The following is a 17,706-nucleotide window of genomic DNA, read 5'->3' on the forward strand; positions in this document are numbered from 1 at the left end:
TTTACCACAGCATATCTAAACGCACCAATCCAGGAAAAATTGTACTTGAGGAAACCAGAAGGGTTTGATAACAACAACAAAGTTTGGTTGTTAAAGAAGGCGATTTATGGGTTGAAACAGAGTGCGAGGTGCTGGAATTCAACTTTAAACAACACTCTGGTAAACGACATGGGTTTTTCTAGGAGCATTGCAGACCCTTGTCTTTACACGAAGGGGAGTGGTAAGGATTATAAAGCCTTAATTTTGTTTGTTGATGACATTTTGATATCTTGTTATAGTGACGCAGAGGTCCAAAAAGTAGCACAGCAGTTGGCTAGTAAGTATAACTTGAAATCCCTAGGGCCAGTGAAAAATTACCTGGGGGTAGAAGTTAAACAAACGGAGGACGGAAGCTTTCTGCTAAGTCAAAAGCAGAAAATTGAGGTGTTACTTGAACAGTGTGGGATGCAAGACTGCAAACCGGTGAAAAGCCCCATGGAACTGAACATACAAAGTACTTTACAAGGTGAATGTTTTAGCAACCCAGATTTGTATCGGTCTGTGGTTGGAATGTTGTTGTACTTAGTTAACTGGTCTAGGCCAGATTTGTCAGCTTCTGTCGCCATTTTAAGCAGGTTTGTTGCAAAGCCCACAATACCAGCCTGGAATGCCCTGAAAAGAGTTTTAAGGTACCTAAAAGGCACCTTGGAGCACGGATTAAGTTTATCTGCAGAGCCAGATGAAGATTTATTGTGCTATGTGGATTCAGATTGGGCAGGCTGTACGGAAGATAGAAAATCCACGTCTGGATATATTCTATTATTTGGAAAAGCCCCAATATCCTGGAAGTCAAGGAAGCAAGCTTCAGTGGCCATATCTTCATGTGAGGCTGAGTATGGGGCACTGTCTGATGTTTGTGGTGAGATTACATGGCTATTGCAATTATTAAAGGACCTCAAAATCCATGTTGCAAAGCCTGTAACTGTGTTCTGTGATTCCCAAGCAGCAATTGCATTGGCGAATTCAGAAATCCTAAAGATAAAGTCTAAACACATAGCTATCAAGTTTCATAATGTCAAAGAACACATAGCTAGTGGAACATTGAAGTTAGCCTACTGTGAGTCCCAGAATAATTTGGCAGACGTCTTTACAAAACCGTTAGGAGCCATCAAACATTGGGAGATTTGTGAAACGTTAGGTTTCAGGGAGGGCTAAAAATGTGATTAACTGTACAAATGTTGTAACGTGGTGAAATAGTGGAAAACCCAAAAAAGAAGGGGTGTTGGGAGTCCTGAATTAGGACTGTTTTTTTGTGATTTCCATATCTTTGTACAAGCCTGCAAAACCTGGAAGAAACTGAAGACTCAGCATCAGTCAATCAGCTTAAAGGTCAAGTTTGCAGCTGGACTTTATTGAATTATTGGGATGATGCAAAAGTCTAATTGTCTTGCCATTGCCAATTAGTGGTTTCATCATTTGTTCAGGGAAGTGTATATAAAGAGAGTTTTGGAGCTTTGTAACCAGATTAAAATATTCCCTCTCTACTGCTGTGAGCCCTGCTGTAATCTGTATGACCAAGTGTGTGAGTATGTTGGTGTAAATTTGTATTGCCATAAACTGTGTTATTTTCTATCAGTAAAATACTTTATTTTTGTACCAAAAAAAAACAGACTCTGTCTTGAAGTTAATTTGGTCTTTGCTGACTTTCATAGTTAAGAACCGCTGCTATTCTGCTAGTTCACTGGTATAGTGAACAAAAGGGTTTATAAATAAATACTATATAAACCTCAAGAGCTCCCCCCCCCCCCGACTGTGGAATGATCTTCCCGATGTGGCTCGCCTGGCGCCAACATTGCTATCTTTTCAGCACCAGGTCATGACTTTTCTCTTCTCCCAGGCATTTTAACAGCATTTAACAATGTTAAGTTTGTTTTTAATGGACCCCAGAATTGTTTTTAAATGGATACTGTTTTTATACTGTTTTTTATGTTTTGATGGTTTTTAAATTTTCTATACTTTTAATGTTTACTATTTTTAATTGTTGAAAACCGCCCAGAGAGCTTCGGATGTGGGGCGGTATATAAATGTAATAAAATAAATATAAATAAATAAATAAACTGATACTCTAAGCTTAGCTATGAAACTAGGCGACAGCATTGTATAAAATCATAGAATAGTAGAGTTGGAAGCGGCCTATAAGGCCATCGAGTCCAACCCCCTACTCAATCCACCTTAAAGCATCCCTGACAGATGGCTGTCCAGCTGCCTCTTGAAGGCCTCTAGTGTGGGAGAGCCCACAACCTCCCTAGGTAACTGGTTCCATTGTCGTACTGCTCAGGAAGTTTTTCCTGATGTCCAGCCGGAATCTGGCTTCCTCTAACTTGAGCAGGTACTTTTGCCAGTACCTTTCCAGTGTGGCCAGCTCTCATCAACTAGCCTGTTCTGGGAATGTTACTTGAAGGAACGCCTCCTCCCATATGTACCTACCCGGACCTTAAGATCATCTACAGGGGCCCTTCTCCGTGAGCCCCTGCCAAAGGAAGTGAGGCAGGTGGCTACTAGGAGGAGGGCTTTCTCCGCTGTGGCACCCCGGTTGTGGAATGAGCTCCCCAGAGAGGTCCGCCTGGCGCCTACACTGTACTCCTTTCGTCGCCAGCTGAAGACCTTTTTATTCACTCAGTATTTTAACACTTAATTTTAACTTAAATTTAAATTATACTGTTTTAACTCTGTATTTTAACCTTATATCAATTTTGCTGCGTGGTTTTATACTGGTTGTGCTTTTTATATTGTATTTTGTATTTGTATTTTTAACTTGTTGGTTGTTTTATGATGATTTTAATTTTTGTGAACCGCCCAGAGAGCTTCGGCTATTGGGCGGTATAAAAATGTAATAAATAAATAAATAAATAAATAAATTGTATCTCTATGCAGATGGAACATTCCCAGAGCAAGGGAGCTGCCCTACTCAGTCATTGGAGGCTTGCTGCAAGCAAAGCCTATTCTAGCATCGCCAGGACACGACCAACCGGCAAATTACATCCGAAATTCAGCAGTTGCTCCTTGAGTGGGAACAACTGTGGGGAGACGTGCTCTGGCAGAAAACATTTGTTTGTATAAAGAAATCAATCTTATGAAGTGGACCCAAATGGAACTGGATCTAGAAACAGTACACAGGCACAGAGAAAGCACAGCAATACTTGATGATTGCATATTTATGTATTCTGTAAATGCTAGTGCTGTGCATGTTTTATCATCCCTAGAGACTGACTAAAACAGAAGGGACTAGCAGCCCAATCCTAGGCATGTGTACTCAGATGTAGGCCCCACTGACTTCAATATGGGTCTTATTCCCAGGTAAATGAGCAAAGTCTTGTAGCCTAAGGGTGCAATCTTATGCATGGTTAAGACAGAAAAAAGTCCTACAACTCCCAGCATGCCCCAGTCAGCTATACTGGCTAGGGCATGCTGGGAGTTATAAGGTATTTTTCTGTCTGGCTTTGCATAGGATTGCACCCTTAAGGGTTGGACCCAGAGTTGCCCTTCCACAAACGGAAGGGCTCATTCTGCTTGTGAAAAGAACTGGGATCCAACAGAAGCTTTCCACAGGAGGAAGGGGAGGCAGCGGCGATTGTCTTCAAGTCCCCCCTTCCCTCTGCAGCCCAACCTCCCACACTTTTGGAAGGCTGGGGAACCCTCTGGAACAGCATCGGAGGTGGCGCGGGGGCTGCAGAGGGGATGGAGAATTGGGAGAACAGAGCAGCTGCTCCCTCTTCGTTTATTCCACTGAGTGCAAGTCTGGATCCAACCCCTGCGTGTCCCACTTTTAAAGTCAGGTTCATCAGGTAGCAGATCCCATTGCTTACTTGTGCGGCAATTCAGGGCAGCCCTCCGTAGCAGCAGCGGATGGTCGGAGGGGAGTCAGGAGCCTCTGCGCGTCCCGCCTGCTTAGCAACCGCGGGGTGTGCTGCTCCCAGTAGATCCCGTTTATGACACAAGTGGCATAGGGCGCAATCTGAAAAACCAAGCCGCGCATTCCTTACCGGCTGTGATGACGTTAAATTACCCGATCCAGATTCTTAGCTTACGTGACTCAATAAGCAAAGGGCGCGAGAAACGATGAGGTCTTTGCCACCAACTCTTTGCATCTCACACAGTAGTGTAGAGGTAAATTCTAAAGTGCAGGTGCTCAGCACGATGATCCCCAGAGTCATGTCCCCAAGGAGAGTGCAAAAATTCAGATGCTGGGTTGATCCATACCGACAGAGCAGTTCTAGCAGTTTTCATCTCTAACGGGAGCGCTGATGGGTCTAAATTGCCCATTCAAGACCATGCCAATGTTTTGTTGCTAGGAATTTTCACTCCCCTCCTCCCCTCGGCTACTGTGAGTCCTTGCAGCGAGGCTCAGGGGGAACAGGGGGTTCTGAAGGGCTGGTCAATGACATCAGCATCCCTGATAATAAAATAGTGCCGGCGCTGCGTCCCTGTGAGGCCTGATGCCACTACAGCCCTGGTCTCACATTCATCTCTTCATGGGACATCAGAAACATTTTGCTCCCCTCCAAGGCTGCATGCAGTGGTGGCCAGAGCAGGAAGGGGTCCAGTCCCCCTTGCCTCCCCCGCCCCCGCTTACAAACTCAGCCTGGCCTCCATTTCTACTCACCACGCACACTCATAGGAAGGACTGGTATGCGAGAACAGAGGAATTAGGCCTCCTCTCCCCTCCTGTCACGTCATTCCCCCTGCCCCATAACAGCACTTAGCCCAAGTGCAAAACACCTGGAGGGAGGATCATAGAATCATCGAATAGTAGAGTTGGAAGGGGCCTATAAGGCCATCAAGTCCACGGCTCCTGCTTAGTGCAGGAATCCACCTTAAAGCATTCCTGACAGATGGCTGTCCAGGTGTTGTGCAGGAGAGCCCACGACCTCCCTCGGTAATTGATTCCATTGTCGTACTGCTCTAACAGTCAGGAAGTTTTTCCTGATGTCCAGCCGGAATCTGGCTTCCTGTAACTTGAGCCCATTATTCCGTGTCCTGCACTCTGGGAGGATCGAGAAGAGATCCTGGCCCTCCTCTGTGTGACAACCTTTCAAGTGTATGAAGAGTGCTATCATGTCTCCCCTTGGTCTTGTCTTCCCCAGGCTAAACATGCCCAGTTGTTTCAGTCTTTCCTCATAGGGTTTTGTTTCCAGAGCCTTAATCATCCTCATTGCCCTCCTCTGAACACGCTCCAGCTTGTCTGCATCCTTCTGGAAGTGTGGTGCCCAGAACTGGATGCAATACTCAAGATGAGGCCTGACCAGGGCCAAATAGAAGACCATCCCTATGCACTCCCCTCCCCAAGGCAAGCACACTCTCCCCAGCCTGCCAAAGTGTGGAACAGCAGCTTTGTGGGGTTATGATTTGGCTGCAGCAATGGGTTGGGTTCCACACACGGGGCACACTGAAGGCCTCCGGAGACCTCATGCAGCCTGCAGGTTGCCCACATGTGGCCTAGAGAGCCATCAGCTGAAATGTTTTGAAAGCTTTTGTTCATATAGGCTACACTGTCAGAAAACACCAGAATTGACCCAGCATTTCAGACAACTGATATCTGGACAATCACGGAACAGATACCTCAGAGAAGTTTCTAAACCGGACGTCATACTTACATCAGTGTTAAATCGAGACGTGTAGAACTCTGGATGCTTGTCATATTCCACGGGGTCATACACCCCGTCACTTTTCCTTACAAGATGATGGTGCCGACTTAGCACTGTCCCGTACACTTTTCGAAGGTCTGTGGAGGGAGCAGAGGAAGTGAGAGAGCGATCCCAGACACGGCAGAGCATCTGACACATGACAGAATTGCGCAAGTAGTACCTCCAGTTCTAGAGACCTCCTTTAGCTCATGGGGCTCCACAAACTCACAAGGCAGTGCATTAAACATTTCCTGAGCACCCTGCAGATAAGGACATGACCAGGACTTGTGTTAGATGTACCAAATAAGAGAAGGCATTGGGCACTCACAGTAACAATCCTTCTGCTCTAAAGGCTCCTGCACACTTTGCAGAGAGACAGGGCGGTGTCAGTAGATGATGGTGTGGTGCAGTAGATGATGGACTGGGGAAACTGGAATTCAAACCCACATAGCTCACTGCACGACTTGGGAGCACTCTCCCTCTCTCTGCCTTTCCCCAGTTGGTCCACTTGATTATTAAGAACGCAAGAGCATAAGAAGAACCATGCAGGATTAGACCATCCATCTCATCCAGCATTCTGTTCACGCAGTGGCCAACCAGCTATCAATAGGAAACCCACAAGTAGTATATAGTACCCTCCCAAACATGTTCCTCAGCAACTGTTGTACATAGGCATACTGGCTCTGATACAGGAGGTAACGTATAGTAGCCATTAATAGCCTTCTCCTCCAGGAATTTTTCAAACCCCTTTGAAAGCCATCCAAATTGGTGGCCATCACGACATCTTGCGGTAGCAAATTCCATCGTATAACTATGTGCTCTGTGAAGAAGTGCTTCCTTTTATTTGTCCTGAACCTCCGACCAATCAGCTTCATTATTTTATTTATTTATTATTGCATTTATATCCCGCCTTTTCTTCCTGCAAGGAACTCAAGGCGGCATACATAATCCTCCTCCTCTCCACTTTATCCTCACAACAACAACCCTGTGAGGTGGGTTGGGCTGAGAGTCTGTGACTGGCCCAAAGTGGGTTTCCATGGCCGAGTGGGGACTAGAACCCGGATCTCCCAACTCCCAGTCTGACACTCTAGCCACTACACCACACTGGCTCCTCATGGGATGATCCCACAATACTGATTGCTCCTGTCATCTAAATCTTCACACACACACAACCCTTCTCTCCCTCTCTAGTGGAGAGTTGGCAGTGTGCCCCCTGGTGGGTAGCAGTGGTGCATACAGCTAGCAATTGCAGGTGGAACGGGCTAGCTGCAGGTGGATATCGCTCCCCTTACGCTGCTTCAAGGGCTTCAAACTCGGTGGTGGCTCCCTGGCAGAGCACCTGCTTGGCGTGCAACAGTTCCCAGGTCCAATACCTGGCATCTCCAGGAAGCTCTGGGAAAGCCTTCCTGAAATTATGGAGAGCGCTTGCCAATCGGTGTGGACCAGCCTTCCCCAACACGGGGCCCTCCAACTGTTTTGGGCTTCAACTCCCATCAGACGTAGTCCAAAAACATTTTGCAGGCACCAGGTTCAGGAAGGCTGATGTGGACAACACTGAGCTACATGGAGCAATGGTTCAGCTCGGTATAAAACAGCTTCATGTGTTCCATATGGGACAATCTGTATTTAGATCTCATTTACGTCTATGTAGGAGGAACACACATTTTGCAAAATGGAAAGGGGCTTATACGCTTTTGGAGAAGTGTGTGCAAGCCTGATGCATATAACATTCATAATTAATATCTTAGTTTCTATGAGAAAAATAAATTATAGCTACACATTTGAAGAACGCCTCACCTTAGAGACATTACCGGTACCTGTAAACACAAATGTTATGGGTCCAATAGATTTTGGCATCAAGCCTAGGGAAATTTCATATCCAGCATCCCGAACTGCCTGCACAGCCTGGCCGCTGTTTCTGTAATTATGGGCCATGCCAATGTGCTGAAACCAGAGGCAGAATGGTAGATGGTCAGTAGGTCTTTCAGAGAAAGTAATAAAGCCCCTACCAACTAATGCTTTGCTGGAAATTGGGTACATAGCCTTACCATGAAAGGAGTGTGGTGTCCCAGAGCAAGAAATCGCAATCCCATTCCATGTAAAATATTGATCATACCTGGGTGAGAATTATGGTGCACACAATTATTAATTCTACCATAAAATCACTCAGGTGACAGAAGGAACAGAATAAGAAGAGAACACAGAATCACAATGCCTTGAGTGATCACAGCTGCAATGCTATACATTAGCCTTTTGCAACCTGGGTCCCTCCAGATGTTTTGGACTATAGGTTCCATCACCCCCAGACCAATCAGGGATGGAGGGGGTTGTAGTCCAAGATATATAGAGGGACCTGGTTTAGAGAAGGCTGCTATATACACTCATCTCAATTGGGCTTACTTCTGAGCAGACATGTAAAGGAATGCACTGCAAAAAAAAAATACTACCTACTGCTATTCCAACTGATTTATTAAGGTGGCACAGTGTGTCATGGGGGCAGGGAAAGGAAGAAGGAAAAGGAGCCAGGGCCCTAGTTTAGTGGTAGAGCACACACTCTGTATGCAGAAGGTCCCAGAATCAATCCCTAGCATCTCCAGGTAAAAGGATGAAGTGAGCATTGATGGGGCAGATCCCTGCACAAGATCCTAGAAAGCTACTCCCAATGAGTAGAGAATATCACACTAAACTAATAGTCTGTCTGACCTATTGTAAGGCAGTTTCATATGTTCCTAACTTCTCACTACAGACAGAAAAATGTCTAAAGGTGTCTTTGCATAGGACAAACAACTCCAGATGACCTAAGGAAGTGAGCCAAGGCACATGAGACTAAGGAAAGCAAGATTATCCTTCCTCCCACCCACGCCCACCCTGATTCTTCAATCACAAACTAATAACAGAAACACTTCAAAATTCTTCTTGCAAAAATGGTAAAGGCACAATATTAATATTCACTTAGATACCTGCAACGCCAGCCCACTTCCCAAAGGCTACGACTCGCACTCCTCGGTGATCCACCATTTTCTCATAATCGATCAACCGAATGTTCTAGAAGTACAAACAGGGTACACATGTGATGTTCTTGCATAGTCCATTCATTTGAGAGTACTAAAAATCCCTTTTTGTGACAACTCAACCCTTACATCAATGAATGCAAAACACAAGTGAACATAGCTTCGTTTCTTATATAAAATTTCGACACAACGCACTGGGATCATCCCTGTGCCATCACAATTGAAATAATAGGAGAAAAGATGAGCTCTCCAGCCAATTTCATTTCGGTAGGGGTAACATAGGGGAAATATAACCTTTTAAAGCTGTTTGTTTTGCTTACAAACTGAACGCTGTTTAAAATATTATGCAGTTTTAAAAAATAGCATGAATATAAATCAGCAATTTTAGACACTGGTTCTTTGCCCTCTAAAGCTAAAAGTTATAGTGTTCCTTAGTGCCAATTTGCATAATACATTTTCTGTCACAGTACAACATGGTGATGATTCCCCACAAGTACTGCCTGGATCATAGGAATTGCTGTTGGCTTTATCTATGACTAGCCAGTCCATACTAATTTTATTTGTTTATTCATTCATTCTGCCTACCTTTCAGCAAAAGCTTGTAAGGCACTTAACAATACGGCATAAAATACATCAGAACACCACATGCGCATTCACGCACATGCCATAGCATAAAGTAACAGTTCACCAGCCAATGAGAAAACTGAACAAGAACGAGCTGTGGAGCCATTAAAATTCACAGACAAGTTCTAGTTAGGTTTTATTGGATACCAAAGAAGAGAAAGCCAACCTTTCCCAACCTGGTGCTCTCCAGATGTTTTGGACCATCTCCATCAGCACCAGCCAGCATGGCCAATGGAATCCTGGGAGTTGTAGTACAAAACATCTGGAGGACACCAGATTGGGGAAGGGTGATATAAGCCCTCTAGATGGAAGGCACCACATTGGGGAAGAGTAACATAAACCCTCCAGAATGCTTAGTCTTGTCCAGGATAGTACCGCTTTCATGAACAAAACATTATGGCTTGAGAACGAACCTACGATCTTAAAATAGTTGTGAAACTCAAAGACGAAATATCAAATGTTTACTAAGGATGGGATAAGCGCCTGCCTCCTCCTACACCAACCTTTCTCAACATGGTGCCCTCCAGATGTTGGGAAAATTGTACCTCTAATTATTATATGTTTTACAACTAACTGGCCTAGCGTTATGTTGCAGATCTCTCACGCCTGGGGTGTTTGAACTGATACGGTCTACAACTTCCACCATCCCTGACCATTGGTCATGCTGACTGGGACTGATGGGAGTTGTAGTTCAAAACAGAGATCTCCAATGCAGCACCCATGGGCACCACTGCGCTTGAGGCCAGGCTAAAGCACCTACTAAGGCGCCTGCTGTCTGCAACTGAATGGAGCAATTCCTTGTTTGGGGGTGAGGGTGGGGGCTTACCCCTAGTAAGTATGTTTAGGATTGTACCTTACTCCTGCAGGAAAGGGGAGTGAAGGCCAGAAGCTTTCTGTCATTATGGTTTGACCTCCCCACACTCTTAAATTTTCAGACGCTCACTAGGAGAAACTTTTCCTCATTCACCTTCGCAACACAAACAACATATTTTGTAGAAATTCTGACAGGCAGACTACAGGGTAGTGGTTATTATGGGAACCTGAAGAATCTATTAAGTGCAAGGAAGTCATGGGAAAAGATCAGACTGAGAAGATGTCCAGCTCAGTTTGCTACAACTTTACCAAAACAAAAAAAAGTTTTAAAGACTATTCTTTGCAGGCATTAATTAAAGAGGATTTGCAGTTGGCTTAAGGTGGGACACATTGTATTCCACATTGATCACTTGCCCATGCAACTCAATTACAAACAAATGTGCTTGAAGCCATCTATGAATAGGATTGAGGAAAAATATAGTCTATAGCATACATATTTTACACACTGCAGTATACTTAGTAGATGTACCACCTGAAGACTACGGCGTCATCCAACTAAAAGTAAGCACCCTTTCGTTCCACCTTTTAGTTTCAATGTAAGGATCAAGTGCATGCCTAACAGTGCGACCCTATACTTGGCTATTTAGAAGTAAGTCACATTAAAATCAGTGCGACTTAGACCCAGGTGACTTATAGGATTGCAGCCTAAATTTCTCAAACGGAAATCAATGAGGCTCAAAAGTGTTGACCCAATGCTTTGTGCCCAATGTGGTTTTTGCCTTTGAAGCTACTAACACACACTCTGCAATTATTTCACTGCCATATCATGGAAAACCCCTACCACACTTTACAAATATTCTCAGCCTGCTGAACTCACATTTCACAAGGTCATTATAATAACAGATGGTAATCTTTGTTAAGCACAATACTACCTTGCTTAGGATCTCATCCAGCAAGGACATATTTGCCTCTTGAGCTTTAATAGTGTGAGAGAAGAATGCATAGTTCTTGTTGGGAATTAGCTTATCTTCTGGAGACCTCTTCACGCCAACAATCAGGCAGGCCTCTGAAATATCTTCCTGTATAATACCTCCAGCTTTGATGTAGTCCTGTAAACAGGGAATGGAAGAGACATTGACATCCTGAGCCACACTGAACAAAGGCAGGGAGCATTGAGATAGGTCCCATGGACTCTGTTCAGGAAGACGTGCCTCATTTCTAGACTGAAAGCTGAAAATATCACATCACCTGGCAGAGTCCAATTTGAATGTCTACAAAACCTCCTCCAGACCTGTGTTTTACAACTAAGAAATAGCTAGAAATAGCGCAACATTGGAAGAGAGGTGTCAGCTGCACAATGCAGGCCCGGTTCATCAATATCTAGAAAAATGCACTTTCAGAGAGATTAACCCAACAGGACAGAGTTCTGGGAGGAACGGCAAAACATGACCACTTCGTGGAAATTTCACTGTGTTTGTCAACAAAGGGCCAGCATCCTATAAGCCTCCAATGCCCCAAACATCATTTTGGGGGCATCTAATTAAATGAGGGGTGCTATAAGAACATTCTACTGTTCAACTAACTCAAATAAGAATGGGAACAAGTTACATTGTTTGAATAGTGAACCGTCATTGCATTTGTTGACTATAAGCTCATTGTACTGTGCACAAAATGAAATGAAACAAAGCTTTAAAAAAAGTCTCGATTGACCGCAATGGAGACATTTTTTCTTATTAGCCCCCCTTCATGGGGGGTTAGAATTTCAGGAAACAACAGGTGGGAACAAAGTTTAAAACTCCTCCTCCCAGAGTGCTGTGGTCCTGATTCAAATCATGGTCATGCATGCTTACAATGGAGTAAATAAGCCTACAATGGGTAGCTCAGCTACGCATGACTATAAGAACATTTTGTTTGGCCTCCTGACTATGCAGACATTTTGAGTACAGCATCCAACCAGCCTTCCTTCGCCCCTCCTATTTCTACCACCATCACCACCCACCAGCTTTTGATACCATCTTGCCTGAAGAAGAGATCTGTAGATCTTGAAAACTTGCACATCTCTTTTATGACTTTTGAGTTGTTCTAATAAAGGTATTTCTTCAGATGAACAACAAATACATCGGTACTTACTTTTTCATGGATGGACCTTCGATTGGAAGGTTGCACCAAAACTTTGTATCCCAGGTTGGTTAGGAGCTTGACGTGCCGTGGGGCCAGAGGGGCTCTTCTTTCCCAGGCATTGACATCCTCCCTCCTGATCGCCAGGACAGATTTGTGATAATGCCGCCACCTTGAAAGGTGGCTCTCAAACCTACCACCAGTGCATTTGAACGCTCGGAGCATGATAAAAACCTGACAGTGGCAAAGACAAAGTGATAAACGAAGACAATGTAAGGTGCTTAGAAACAACCATGGTTGTGCAAACAGAAAAAGAAGAAGTGGGGTGGGGAGAAAGAGAGAGAGAAAGTCTGATCTCCTTAGAAATCTGCTGTAAAACCAAGATGATTTAACATAATGAACAGCACAGAAGCTATAATTAACTGCACATTGCCAATTAACCATGCTAATATTCCCAGTTCTCTCAGACCAACTTCCCTACTCCCAAATGTGGCCTTCCTTACTAAACGAGAACATGAAGTAAAAATAATAATGAGGGAAGCAATCAGGTAACATGTCAGAAGTCACATTAGCACCTCAACTGTAAATGTGGAATCATTCCAAATAGCATAATCACTGCAGGTAGAATGAGAACGGCTGACCTAAGCCATCAATGTAAGCCAACCAATCCTTCTAATATTTCCCTCAGGAACTCTGGAATTAAAGAGTGCGTCCACATTCCCCACGGACGGCAGAAGGACGAATGGTAAACTCTTTTTAGTCATGTCATAATACACAGCTCCACATGAAGGACCTGGTCAAATCATGCTCTCAAAACCATGACAACCCACAATCCCAAGGCTTGTTGTACTTTTACCCATAATCCAACTTCACATGTATTTATATCATTGAAACCATTTACAACACACACACACACACACACCCTTATGTATTCTTGGGAGTGGCTAATGATAAAAATAGAGAACCAACTCACACACAAAAATATTATTAAAACACAAATTTAAAAGCAGACCAGCAGATAAAATCAAAAGTTGAGCTAACATTCTTTTTTATAAAAAAAATGGTCTGGGAAGGGGAGAGGAGAACTTCTGAGGTGTCCGCACCAGGTGAATCGCCCTGGGGAAGAATATTTATTTATTTAAATTTATATACCATCCCGTAGCCGAAGCTCTCTGGGCGGTTTACAAAAGTTCCATGACCAGTTCATATTCCATGAACTGGCCAGTGGTCAGGAATTATCGTTTACAAATACCTGGAGAATCACAGGCTGACAATCCCTGCTGTAACGGCTGTTGCCAGTGACAAAAAAGGATTGATAGAGGTGGAGTGGGTGTGAGATACTGGATTCAATCCAACATCACACTAGCAGGCGTCTACTAGTGTAATGGGACTTTCTCTCTCTCTCCTCCCATCTGTGCCTTCCCCAAAAAATTGCTCCAGAGGTTTGTCAGTCTTCTGGGGCAGATTTTAAGACTGTGGGGTGGGGAAAGGAGGGGAAATCTCCCTTCTCCCCGTTCCACTGCTGGAACAGCTTCCGTCAGCAGGAAGCACCACTGGGTACAACCCATTGCATGGGGAAACACTCTTCAAATATCTGCAGGGCTTTCAAAAAGAACATGGCGAAGACTTGTTCTCTGTTACCCCGAAGGCAAACCTAGGCCTAATCTACAGAAGGGTGGATTTTAGTTCAATGCTAGTAGAAACGACTTGAGGGTAACAGCATTTTGACAATTGCCTGGAAGGGCAGTGGGCTCTCCACTGCTGGAGGACCTCCACGCAGAGGCTGGGCAGCCATCTCTAGCTCAGGACTTCCTGCACTGAGCAGCCACTTGGACTAGATTACCTACAAGGCCTCTCCAACTTTGTTATCCAAACCATGACCTGTACATACATGCATGAACATAAGGCACATGCAATGCTAGCCTTTGCTTCATATTATAAAAACAAAAAATTGTAACCCATAACATAGAGCCCCGAAGACATTCTTACTGCACGCCCAGAGACAACTTGGTTACCACTTTAGCAACCATGCAGCTTTGCTTTGAAACAAGCACTCTCTTCCACAAGAGGCAAGAACTAAATGCTAATCAATTAAATGTGAAACTGACATCCCTATCATCGCTATATATATATACCTATATATCAAGCTAGTGAAAAATAAATAAGAGAACAGAAAATTGCACTTGTTCAGTGTTAATATGTATAAAAACAATTTCTTGTAACAACAATATTGTTATATATTAACAATGTAAAATTAAAAATAGGCATTATAACATTCTAATCAAATGTAGTATTAGAAATACCACTCCAGCTTGGCATGGGGGTGCTATTAGGCTAGGAATAGGTTTGTATATAAATTTGATTTCAAGTAAGATCTACTTAAGATCTATTCTTAGTCTGATAGCCCCCAAGGAAAACTCAAGTGATACTTTTAGTAACACGATCTATTGGAATAGATAGAGAGGGAGAACAAGATATATTTCATTTTAACAACTTGGCTATTACAACTATCATGACGGTACTGTTACATGCATTTATTCACAACTTTTTGGTCTCAGTTCCTCAATTCATCATTCACTGGGGCAAATAGTAGTTGCTCTTGCATGAGCAAGTGAGTGGTAAAACTTCTCCAGACCACCAACCTCACCCCAAACCTACTGAGTTCATTACCACAAGCACCTGCCCGTACCATTTAAGTCAGGATAAGTCTATAGTGTTTTTTCTAGGTAGGGGTAACAACATTGCTATGTTATGGCTCCCTTGGCTTGGCTTTTAAGGACAGAAAGGGCCTGTTCAGACAACACACTCAGCCATGTTTAGGCTGCTAACCCTTTTTCAGCAAATGGTGAGTGTGTTTAAACCATGATTAGGAATAGTTCACATGATACGCTAACCCATGGTTCACACAACATGCTAACCCATAATGTTTAGCTCTAAATGGCTTAATGTGACTTCTGAACAGGGTCACTTATTATTATTATTATTATTATTATTTATTTATATAGCACCATCAATGTACATGGTGCTGTACAGAGTATATTTAACACATTTTTTAAAACTCTTTTAATATAGGACTGCTATTACAGCAACCAAGCACAAAATAAAAAACATGATCTATGCATTTGCTAATTAATTCTAATTAGCAAAGGTCAGCCAGTATTATTGACTCTTCCAAATCCGCCAGGGCTTCTATGCCTTTAACAGAGGCAGAAATGTAAACTTTGCCCTGTCACATGAACAAGGACAAGAAACAAAGATGGCAACCCTACATTCAGGGAATTGTTATAGTGAAGCTTCAAAAGCAGAACATAGCCACTCTGAGGCGCACAAGCACTCACCCAAAAAAAGGACCAAAGGTAGTATTTATAATGTAAGTGAGATCTTTATTAAACTAAGAAGGAGCTAAATAAATAAACTGCCTAGCTAATCAGGATGCCAATATACACACAATGAAAGATGGAAAATCCACATTCTGACCAGTCTTAATCACCCTGATTGTGAATACAAAAGATTGTTCAAGGGAAATACTTCTGTTAAAACTATGTTAAGCCTGCAGTTACATTGTACCTGGAACTATCTAATCAGTTGCAAATGCTGTTAACATTGTCAATCTACCAGAGAAGATTTAAATAACAACAATATAAAAAAGAACTTCCCCTCAGGCTAAAAATCTCTGGGGGTGGGTGGTTCCAGACACTAGGAATGCAAGAAGGGAGATCAAAGAGGTTGGCAGGTTCTTCCTGTGAACATCACATGGCCTGCATCGCCTATTTTTAATGTCTGCAGATCCCGCCTTCCCCATTCCATCTTGGGACTCTGAAAGTCTGAAAATCTGCTTTTTATAATGACTTGCCTGATGATCTCAAAAGTTTATAATTTTTTTTGTGATCTCTTGTTTGGCCTTATAAAGTTTTTATCATGATAAAGATTTGGGAATTTTATTTATGGTCAACATGGCTACCTTTGCTTTTAAAAAAAACGGGTGGGTGGGAAAATGCCAGTTGTTCACCATACCGTTTAGTGGCTGGCCTATAATGTGTAAAACAGGGGGTAGGGAACATGTGACCCTCCAGATGACGTTGGATCACAACTCCCTTCAGTCCTGGCCAGCATTGCCAATGGTGAGGGATGATGGGAGCTGCAGTTCAACAACTTTTGGATAACCACATGCCTAGTAGGACAGAAGGGCCCTTTTTCATAAAAATGCAGAGCGCCAACAATTTGGATTCTTTGGCCTACAGAAACACTTACTCCAGAGTAGTCTTAGGGCAGTCAGTTACTTAGGGCAGTAACAACTCATTTGGAGATTGTGACCTCCCTTACCTACTGAGAGCTAGAAACTTAAAAACAGCAGTCTTGCCCAATCTGCTGGCCCTCCTGATGTGCTAGGCTGCAGCTCCCAGCTTCCTCTAGCCAGCGGTATTGGGGGGGGGGGGGTTTGCTGGAAATTTTGGTCCAACGCTGGATTAGGGAACGTGCGGCCCTCCCTGTATCCCCCCCCCAAACTGCCTGGGGGATGCTGGGAGTCGTAGTCCAACACTTCTGTTGTGCACCAGGCTGGGGGAAACTCCTTGACAAGCTAAGGGGAAATGGGGAAAGGCGAGGAAGGGAACAAGGCGATGCTGGAACGGCCCGTTGAAATGTGACGCAGATTTAGACTGGAGGGGTGACCTGAGTCCCCGCCCGCGTCCCTCTGCTTCCCCCGAGAGGCCTACGGCAAAAGGTTCCAGGAAAAGCCTGGCCGTAGACCACGCGGCGGGATTTGGAACAGCAGCAGGAGCAACATGTGCGCGCTGGGATCTCGGGAAGCGCCTAGGCCCCAGCTGCGAAGGCCCTCCCCCAGCCACGGCCGGCTGCCATGGGAGCGCGTCGGCGAGAGCGAGCGCGCTTCCGCGCTTACTGACCTGGAAGACAGAGCCGAGCTTCACGGGAGTCCTCCTCCTGCTGCTGCTGCTGCTGCTGCTGCTACGCTCCCCACTGAGGGCAGCCCTGACGCAAAGCAAGCGCGAGCAGCCGGCTGTCCATCAAGCAACAACTATTTACAGAACTAAGAGCCCGGCGGGGCGTGGTGGGGAAGGCCTCCCCCGCCGCCAGCCAATCCCGTGCGACCTCAGGGGGGCAGCCTTCCCCTTCCGCTCTGCGAGAGGCTGTCGCCAGAGACGAGCCCTTCGCCAGTCCTTTGTGCGTTTTGCCCAAAAAGATTCCAGCGGGGAAGCAAGCCGCTTCCGCAACTTGGCGCCCTCCAGATGTTTAGGACTGCAACTCCCGTCATTCCCAGCAGGTACAGCCATTGGCGGCGCTGGCTGAGGGTGATGGGAATTGCAGTCCGACACAATTGGAGAGCTCCTGTCTGGACAAGGCTTAAACGCAGAGACAAACGCAGAGGTATCTCCTCAAGAAATTGTGTCAAGGATATCGTAACAGAGAAGAAGAGAAGACAATTGTCCATTGTCATGTGAATGGCCTAGTGGAGTAAA

At 44.5% G+C, this 17,706-nt stretch overlaps 1 protein-coding gene and 1 long non-coding RNA gene across 3 annotated transcripts in view; both read right to left on the reverse strand.

Moving 5' to 3' along the window:
- The window catches only part of AASS (aminoadipate-semialdehyde synthase), a 51,737-nt gene extending 34,482 nt beyond the window's left edge, over window positions 1–17,255 (reverse strand). For both annotated transcript variants that reach the window (XM_063134067.1, XM_063134066.1), the window contains exons 1-9: window positions 17,134–17,255; window positions 12,242–12,463; window positions 11,044–11,220; window positions 8,624–8,708; window positions 7,712–7,779; window positions 7,461–7,607; window positions 5,845–5,923; window positions 5,634–5,761; window positions 3,846–3,994 (exon numbers count right to left, since the gene is read on the reverse strand). In XM_063134067.1, the coding sequence (XP_062990137.1) occupies window positions 3,846–3,994; window positions 5,634–5,761; window positions 5,845–5,923; window positions 7,461–7,607; window positions 7,712–7,779; window positions 8,624–8,708; window positions 11,044–11,220; window positions 12,242–12,454 (1,046 nt within the window). In that variant the 5' untranslated portion in view covers window positions 12,455–12,463; window positions 17,134–17,255. The remainder of the gene's footprint in view (window positions 1–3,845; window positions 3,995–5,633; window positions 5,762–5,844; window positions 5,924–7,460; window positions 7,608–7,711; window positions 7,780–8,623; window positions 8,709–11,043; window positions 11,221–12,241; window positions 12,464–17,133) is intronic.
- The window catches only part of LOC134403687 (uncharacterized), a 51,983-nt gene extending 34,482 nt beyond the window's left edge, over window positions 1–17,501 (reverse strand). Inside the window, exon 1 of the long non-coding RNA XR_010025832.1 lies at window positions 17,462–17,501. This is a non-coding gene — a long non-coding RNA (uncharacterized LOC134403687). The remainder of the gene's footprint in view (window positions 1–17,461) is intronic.
- Between the last annotated feature and the right edge of the window lie 205 nt (window positions 17,502–17,706).

Source organism: Elgaria multicarinata, chromosome 9, assembly GCF_023053635.1.
Source record: "Elgaria multicarinata webbii isolate HBS135686 ecotype San Diego chromosome 9, rElgMul1.1.pri, whole genome shotgun sequence".
Lineage (NCBI taxonomy): Eukaryota > Metazoa > Chordata > Lepidosauria > Squamata > Anguidae > Elgaria > Elgaria multicarinata.